This window comes from Glycine soja, chromosome 12, assembly GCF_004193775.1.
Source record: "Glycine soja cultivar W05 chromosome 12, ASM419377v2, whole genome shotgun sequence".
Taxonomy (NCBI): Eukaryota; Viridiplantae; Streptophyta; class Magnoliopsida; order Fabales; family Fabaceae; genus Glycine; species Glycine soja.
The window spans coordinates 31,482,376-31,492,207 of record NC_041013.1 but is presented as its reverse complement, the minus strand read 5'-3'; the positions used below and the strand labels follow the sequence as shown (position 1 = coordinate 31,492,207).

Sequence of the window (9,832 nt, the reverse complement as noted above, 5' to 3'; positions counted from 1 at the left end):
AACTACAACATCTTCTGGGTCACCTACCCAGACTGGGTCATCAACCCAGAAAGGAAAGATTGAAGGGTCATTGACCCAGATAACTACCGCCAAACCTGAGTGATCAACTCAGGAATCCCCAAAACCAACAACAACCAAACAGACTGTGGCTGACTATGCCTGGTCAATACAAACTCTCTTGGCCTTAGAAGATATAGGCCTCACCAAAATACCAAAATTGGCCAAAAAGACCTGGGCAGAAATGGCCTCGGAATCAGACGATGATTTTGAAACAGATCTGCAAAAACAAATCCAAAAGGCCAAACAGACAAAAACTGTCTGCAACCAAAGACCAAGCCAATCGTTGACTCAACAAGAATCAACATCACAACCCAGCAACAGTTATATTTCAAAAAACAAGTTTTTCAATGTTTTACAAATGGAACCAGAATACTGGGACAAGAATCCCTTCAAGGCAACCGCCAAAGTATTCCCCCCAGGATTCCATTACAGGCCAATAGCCACAAACAAAACCCGCAAATTCTATGAATTCATTCTAATAGATACGAACTCAGTATCTATTAAACACTTCAAAGACCCCAAAGATCCAAATCTAAATACTCATTCCACAATCCAAATCCTAAAGGTTATGCAGCCACGACATTATGGCTCAAACCTAAACCAACCCAAAAAATTTTCTGCTCCATTTGACCCCGCAGGATATAATTATTGGGATTACATCGACGCCTGGACCAATGTGTTCTGGCATCAAAATAGTAAATTCAAGCATTCATGGCTAATTTACTTCAAAAATAATACTGTGTATAATTTTCCAAATTGGTTCCTCCAATGGTGGAACTACTTCAGACCAATTCCACAGATATTCCCAGAAGAAGTCCAACAGGGATTCCAACAATTCAACAACCTCTATAATAGCAAGGAATCACGTATTCTAGCAGATTTAAAATACTTTTCCAGTTTTGCCTTGTCATGGATTTTTTCATGGCAATACAGATACGGAAAAACTGAAAACAACAAGCAATATCCACCGTTACAGAGACACGCCTTTGTAAAATGGTGGTCACAATTCGATACTTCAAAGGCAGCTCCAGATCAAGTCAAGAACTGGTTCCAGAGCAATCCTGAGTTCCTTAAACCTGCTGACCCAGAGACATCTCTGTTCCTGAATCAGAAGTCGCAACTGGCAACATTCTTAGCAAGCTCAAAATCTAAAGAGAGTCTTGCTCAGAATCTCAAAGAAGTTCTCCAACTACTTCAACAGGAAGTGGAAGAAGAACCTTCCAAGAAGGAAGCTGAATCATCAGAGACTAATGATGACCAAGAAGATGATCCATTCTACCAGAATGAAGATGACTGTTTCGGTATATCATTAGATGACGATTAATTAGTTGTAGTAATCATGAATTATTGTAACTAATTTGTCAATTTCTTTTAAGTAATGTAATTTTTAAAAGTTTTGTAATAGTTCCGGTAAACATTACCGACACTGTAGAAACAGTAAAAATTGAGTCTATTTAAAGGAGTCCTCGTTCCCTTTGTGAGGCACCCTTCAGATAGTCTCAGAATCAGGTTTTTAGAGAGAGAAGCTCTGCCTAGGGAAAAACTCTTTGTAAGCTTTTCTTTCGGTTTCAATAAATTTCAAGTTCTGTTTTTTATATCTCCCTTCTCCCCTCACCGATCCCGTGCGGCTCTGCTGCCGCTTTGGTTTCTTTGTTTTCAAAAACCTGGGTTTGTAAGCCGTTTCGGTGTGCCCTTGATATCTGCTTTACAGTTTATATTTCGCTTTCATTTATCATACTGCATTCTTACTTCCTATCTGTCCGTTTGATCTTATTCTGCTGATCTCTGGTATATATATATATATATATATATATATATATATATATATATATATAGGGATATTAACTTACTCTAAGAGTAATTTTACTTTTATCCTAACGTTGATTTTCTTGAAATCTAATGATTAAGATTAATTAGCTATTAAAACTATTAAATTTCAATAAAATGAATGGTGAGAATAAGGAGTAACTCTAAATTGATCCCTCCTCTCTCTATATATGTAAGAATTGCTGACATACTCTCATCTTATTTTGGAGTAGGTTAACAATAATTTACATCAAAATATTTGGACAAAAAACTCATTCACTTTTCTGTTTTAATAAATTTATTGTAGGGGTTATATTGTAATTGAGCTTTTTATTTATTTTTTTAGAAAATAAACAAATGATTTCTCTCTCCTCCCCATTATGGCTCCCTCCGCAAATCCGATCATACTCCTCAGTTACTTTCTACAAACCAAATCTTTGCCGACTACTATAGTTGCAATTCCTATTTTCTCAAAGCTCGAATCACGGACAATACGATGCATGTTTGGGTAACTGATGCAAACAGACGTTGCAACCAAATAGAGATTTGCAAAAGCATTCCCACCCTCCCTTTTGCATTCCGTTTGTGTTGAGCCATTGGATTTGGTCTTGGAATTTGTGTACAACAACTTAGACTGAAAATTAAACATGCTCACAGTCCGTTTGCCATGAATGCTTACTAAGTTTGTCTTCTACACCACTATTTCTAATCGTTCGAAAAGGGTTTGTTCGGAGGGTTTAGGGTAGGAAAAATGTTGATCTACTTGGGTGGGTTCGAAGCGGACCCTAAGGGGTTATTTCCACGGAAAAAGGGATACTTTAGAATTTCATTTTGAGAGGGATTCTTGGGAGGGTGCTGGGTAGGAAAATGGGTGATCTTTCGGGGTGGGTTTGAAGCAAACCATATTTTCACGGAGAAAGGAATATTCAGTGTGGGGTTATATTTCAAGCATGTTGTTAACACATTCCCTTAGGTCATTCATTAAGGAACTAAAAGAAAAAGTATTAATTATGGAAATCATAAGAGAGTGTAAAAAAAATGTCATTACTTCCATGTGACTTTAAAAAATAAGTCACATGGGTCTGTATGTATTTTGTATAGTCTAATCATGTAATGTTAGTGGATTACATAGTTACATCATCCAAATAATTTTTTTTTTGCAATTCAAATCTGAGGACCTAATAGCAAATTTTATAATTTTTTTATTTTGGTTTTTAATTTAATGTTTTATTAAAAGATCGACCACTTTATCCCTTATCTTCCTAATTCAATCCCTAATTTCCTAGAATGCTAGCCGCCTTGTCGCTGTGTAACTTGGAATCGTAGCCTTCAACTCTCATTGCGTCCATAGTCACGGATACATTCACCGTCCCGCTTCCGTACCATGACTCTTACCTCACTATCGTCTAGTGGCGAAAATGGGAGAAAAAAAGGCGATTGGTGCATAGATTGGGTTAAATTCTTTGTTGAGAATGAGAACATGTTGGGTGGCTTTATATCTAAGTATGGTTGTTTGATTAAACGATGCGTAGATTACAACTCTTTGATTGATGTTTTCGATTTGAAGAATTGAGTTGTTTGGCTTAAATATTATCAGACTTCTGATGAAGTATGCTTTTGAATGATGTTTTTGGGTATTTGTGGATTTTAACTTTTGAAATCATTGAAGGAGAAAATGGATTTTAAGTAGCTTATCTTTAAGCTGATTAGAATTCACTACTAGAAAAATGGCTTTTTATGACGGTTGTTAAGTGCTTTTAACGACAGTTGTAAACCGTCATTGTATATAACGTCGTTGAAGCGAAAGTGCTTTTTACGATAGTTATTATAATAACCGTCTTTGAAAGGTAGAAAAATTCAAAGACGGTTATTATCGAAAAATTGTCTTTGAATGGTATGTCTGCTTGGACATTCAAAGACGATTATTACTTAATAACCGTCTTTGAATGTTGCGTCTGCTTGTACATTCAAAGACGGTTATTACTTAATAACCGTCTTTGAATGTGGCATCTGCTTGGGCATTCATAGACGGTCATTAGATAATAACCGTCTTTGAATGTTGCGTCTGCTTCGGCATTCAAAGACGGCCATTACATAATAACCGTCTTTGAATGTTATGTATACTTTGACATTCAAAGACGGTTATTATCTAATAACCGTATTTAAATACTGCATCTGCTTGGACATTCAAAGACGGTCATTAGATAATAACCATCTTTGAATGCTGCGTCTGCATTGACATTCAAAGACGGTCATTACATAATAACTGTCTTTGAATGTTGTGTATACTTTGACATTCAAAGATGGTTATTATCTAATAACCGTCTTTAAATATTGCATCTGCTTGGACATTCAAAGACGGTCATTAGATAATAATCGTCTTTGAATGTTGTGTATACTTTGACATTCAAAGACGGTTATTATCTAATAACCGTATTTAAATACTGCATCTGCTTGGACATTCAAAGACGGTCATTCTTTAATAATCATCTTTGAATGCTGCGTCTGCATTGACATTCAAAGACGGTCATTACATAATAACTGTCTTTGAATGTTGTGTATAGTTTGACATTCAAAGATGGTTATTATCTAATAATCATCTTTAAATATTGCATCTGCTTGGACATTCAAAGACGGTCATTAGATAATAACCGTCTTTGAATGTTGTGTCTACTTTGACATTTAAAGACGGTCGCTAGATAATAATCGTCTTTAAATTCTTTGTCTGCTTCAACATTCAAAGACGGTTGTTATGTAATAACCGACTTTGAATGCAGTGTCTTCAATGATATAGTTGTTATTTTTAGATAATTCGGTATCTGAATTTCCCACGGAATCACTCCATGACTTGGCAAACAATAAAATAAATGAAACCAAACTAACACTATTAAAGCCATGGCACGAAATTGAAGTCAATTTTGGGGGAAATTGATTTAATATGTTCTTGAATGATATAATTTAATTTTGATGTCAACTAAAGAATAAAAAATCATAAGTCATCCAAACTAAATAAATAATTTAGATCATCAATGATTAATAAACTTAGGAAAGAATCCCAAACAAATACATGAAACAATGCTTACAATTAGTCATAACGACCAAACAACAATGTTTCCAAATGAAAAACAAGGTGATAAATAACACTCAAAACAGAGCCGTTGTTGGGAGCAATTAATTTATCTTGCATTGCAGACCAATAATTAATTAAACACCAACTCAATCATTGGAAACCAAGAATCATGAGTGTTAAACATGCAAACCAAAAACCAACACTATCAAATGGTGAACAAATCTCCATAAGCACTTATGCGAGAAATCAATAAGAAGAAAAACTGAGTTTATGCACAAGTTAAAAATCAGCTTCTGGAGAAACTAAAATGAGAAAAGTTTTACAAATTCACTTATGCATATTCTTCTTATGATAACACATGATCATATGATTCATACCCCAAAAGAGCAAGAAAGGAAAAAAAAAGTATATATTAAGTCGTAAAATTATAATTTAGGAAAATCTACAATAATGGCATTTAGAATTATGTAAGTTACTAGTCAAATTCCAATCTTATAAAATGTAACCAAACATAACTAAAGAAAATACAAGATTGAAAATGTCTTCCGCCCTCAGAGACTGCTTTTAATTTTTTATCGAAAAGAAGTTTTTTTTAGGACAAAGTATCTTTTTTATACTGTCTTTAAATTATACTAGATTCGGATAAGAGAAACTTAATTGAATATTTCTAAGGAGATATGATTTGTCAAGTTATTGGTATTCAATATAATCATGTGCATTCATATTCCTAATAAATGTAGCAAAGACCAAGAAACATGCCAAAACTCTGCATCCTCACCACAACAGCCAATAGGGCAGCAACAAAAGTAAAATACCTCCCGCAGCTAACTCTCAGTCATGTTGAAGTGAAGATTCCCCACATATAATTTTCGGTCCACAGCTCCATAGGGGCCAGTTACACCGGCTGCTCCACTAGAAGCATTAGATTGAACAAGGTTCTTTTCAGCTTCAGAAGGTTTCACCATTACAAGTTGTCCAAGAAGAAGTTGGCAACATAAGTCAATAAAGTTCCAATGGAGAAAAAATAGTTCAATAGGCAAGTCATCACAGTTCCAATGGCAAAAGTATATCAAATTTAAAAGCAACTGACCTTGCCAGCTTTTGAAAAGAACTCATACACATCTGTCTCTGTTGCTTTTAGCGGCATCTGAGATCATCACCGAACAAATAGTCAATCATCAGAACAAGACACCAAATATTCAAATATGTAGAACTTATGAATTCATATAATTTAAAACAAACAAAAATAGGAACTTCCAATAAACCTGGTAGGCAAAAACAGTTCTCTGATCCCTTGCTGGGTCTGCCTCAGGTTCTGCAACCTCTTTTTTATCCCTAAATCTCCTGCAACTCAAATTAAAATAAAGTTATTAAAAAAATAATAAAAGAAGTTCATATTAATTAATTTTGATGATCAGAAGGTATAATTTATAGCATAATTCCAAATATACACCATTAACATTACAGTCCAAAATTGCACCTAATTTAAGAGGGAGTGATGTCTCATTCTATCCGTATAATCCAAAGTGTATTTTGTTAGCATATCATCCACCAAATCATCACTTAATAATCCTTACAATATTATGCATATACTTCAGGACCTATGGTCAGGATTTCCTTACTTTATTATTCTTTGAATTAATAAAGCCAAAATTGCACCAGGAACCTATCATAAACCAACCTAGCAGGATCCATTAAATAAATCAATGATATAAAATACTAATACCTGGAAATATATAATAACATAATACCTACATCATGAATCCGGCTAAATCTAAGAGTCAGAGTAGCCAAATGAATGCCTAAGGCCCCAAGGTAAGGTGTCCGAAGAGGTGTCACCACCTATTGGGACCATATGAGTATCTTTCTGGTTCAAAAGAGAAATAGAAATACCTTTACATCTTATTCATAAATCATAACATTAGAAAAAGCCTAGCCAACTAACTTTACACTGAGATACTAAAGGGTGTATAATAGTTATCATATTAAAAGAATAACTATTTTTTGGGACTCTTAGCAGTAAGGAACTTAGCATACAGTGAGTTGCACACATCATAATCTTTTATTTTTAGAATTAATGTAACATCACAAAGGGATTTCAATGCCTTGAGGCGATAGGCGCTTAAAACATAATAGTATACACCTTAGTAAAGAAAACAGAGTTTTGTTAATGCCTTGTGGCAATATAGCAATGATATGATTGATATACATTCTCAGGCCACCTCAAGGTCACTAATGGTATGCAAGTTGCAAAACAAAATCTTATAAGAAATATATAACACGAAGAAGCTAAAATGCATAAAATCTACCCTCAAATAATACAAATCCAGTCACATTTTATTAAAGAAAATAAAGCTATATTCCCAACTCAGTCCCCCCTTTCACCAGAAAAAAAGGACAAAACTCCAATTGTGATTAGTTAAAGTTCTTCAGGTGCTTTTGGGATTGTTCTCCAATCAAAATTGGTGTTTCACACTTTCACTGCATTAATCCGCATCGTAAAGGTTTCCATTAAAGGTTGACAAAGATTACCAACATAAAACTTCAATTCTGATTACAGAATCGAAAGTGCCTACGACACTGTATATAAGTTCAGTCCTTGCATAGAATTATAGCCGCACCATTAGCCTTACCGCCATAGACAACTCTTTAAAAAGAATTCTGGATCTGGAAACGGATTTCAAGTAAACTAGTAGCTGACTAGTGAGTACTGAAAAGTAACAACTACATAGCACATAATAAGAAAAACACCAACGCAGCACAAATGAATAAATGCATATCTCATCACCAATGCACACTTATTTCTGTTTTCTTTTTTGTTTTTATTTCACCTTACTCATGACCATCCATTCAAACCATTTGCAAGGACAATTGATGAATTGAACCAACGCTAAACTAAAAAATTAACCCTAGTTCACAAACAAATTGCACAAAACACAAAGAAAAGATCAATTACCGGGCATCGCGCATATCAAAATCTCGCTCCCTGTCTCTGTCCCTCTCGGAGCGACTCCTGCTCCTTGTGGATCTCTCCCTCTCCGCTCTTTCCCTCTCTCGCTCCCTATCCTTCTCTCTTCTCTCGTGCTCCCTGTCCCTATCACGGTCTATCCTATCCTTATCTCTATCCCTCCTCTTTCTATCCTTATCCATGTCTTTCCTCTCTTTGTCTCTCTCTCTCGCTCCTGTGACGACCAGAGGAACGTTCGCAGTCACGGTCTCCCTCTCGCTCTTTCTGTCATCAGCGTCGAGATCGTCGTCGACATCATGGGGCTCTCGGCAACTCCTCTCGCTCTTTAGAGTTGCTAATTCTAAAAATCCATTTTTTATTTTTTCTAGCCACGAGGGGATAAGGATGAAATGAAATTTTCTTTTTGACTTTTACCTACACTATGACAAACAATTGTAGGTATAAGTATTTTTTTGACTTTTACCTACACTAATTTATGTGTGTAGGCAAAAGTCTCTGTAGGTATATGCCATCTCTTTGTAGTGCTCTCCACGTAGAGAATCCAAACTCAACAAAATGAAAATAATTTTATATACTATTAAATATAATGTTAATTATTTACAGTTCAAAATAATGAAGTAGTTTAAGAAATCGAACAAGTAAACTTTGGCAACTAGCACATTTCCTATGGGATTCAAATGACATATTTTATCTATGATACTGATATTTAGACATTTAAACGTACAATATTACAAATTTAATTAATCTAATTGAGGTAAATGGGATTGTGGTAACATAATTACATTTTTAACTTAATCATTAATTAAGTTAAAAGTTAAAGCAACTCATGCCTCTCAGGTCAATATTCTTTTTTCACTTGCCAGCAAAGACTATTTGCAGAAGATTTTGAGAATAAGCTTAAAGTTAGACCAGGTAAATGCGTGATTTGGGGGCCAAACTCTACATTACCGATCCCAACTTGACATTCTCAGACATGTATGTATGGGATGGGAGAGTCAAATTTGTGACGTTGAAGCATCTAATTTAACAGGAAATTGGGCCTTGTAAAAGCCTCTCCTAAATATATGTGCTTAAGTCGACCATCAAGTCAACTCATTGAGACATTGACATTGCTATCCTTTATGATTTTGTTATATTTTACTACTATTTATTTTTATAAAAAATAATCAAAGTTAGACTTAAAGCCAATCTTTAATAAACAATATTATTTTAATATCTTTAAAATAATTAACAATTATATATATTTAACAAGAAATACATTATTTCAACAAATTTAAAATAAATTTAATTTTGATGTCAACTAGGGACCTGCACTTCCAGACAACCATCCTAATCCAGGATGGGACCGAATGACTAACCGCTAATCTTTAACGGAATGCAGGACACGTGCCAATTTCGTCCTAGTTTTGTTTTACTTTATGCCCTTTCATTTGGGCAGAAAAAGGAAAATAATAATAATTAAAATCAAAAGAAAACATTAATGCAATAATAAAGTATAGCCATACAAACCAAAGCTTCTTATGCCTCCCCGCTCCTAAAGTCTTAACTCCAAACCCACTATTCCTTTTCAATTTTTTGTTCCCTTCTTCCACGCTAACCATGTGGACGCCTTCTACTCAAACCATCATTTTCGTCCCCACTTTCTTTATTTATTTATTTTTTAATGCAACTTCAAACTATCCTTCCATTTATCTCAATTTAAAATAAAATTTTCAAAATAAATGTCCATCGAAAAAAATAATCTGCTGCATTTCGGCCGTATTCCAGATATATATCTTTTTAGTTATATGACACGAACTCAATTATGAAGAGATTTTGATTTTATTTATTCTTTTCATAAAATCAAAATATTGGACAATTTTTTTTTTAAAAAAATAGTCCTGACCTTTATTAAGACATTTTGATTTTATTTATCCTCTCTCTCATCC

General features: G+C 34.4%; 1 protein-coding gene across 1 annotated transcript; it reads right to left on the bottom strand.

The window, feature by feature from the left end:
- Window positions 1-5,394: 5,394 nt before the first annotated feature.
- LOC114377880 (RNA-binding protein 25-like) lies at window positions 5,395-8,263 on the bottom strand. Its single transcript, XM_028336343.1, has 4 exons — window positions 7,893-8,263; window positions 6,202-6,280; window positions 6,027-6,083; window positions 5,395-5,882 (listed from the first exon to the last, which is right to left on the bottom strand). Exons 1-4 carry the CDS (start codon window positions 8,084-8,086, stop codon window positions 5,832-5,834), a joined length of 381 nt encoding a protein of 126 aa, XP_028192144.1. The 5' UTR covers window positions 8,087-8,263; the 3' UTR covers window positions 5,395-5,831.
- Between the last annotated feature and the right edge of the window lie 1,569 nt (window positions 8,264-9,832).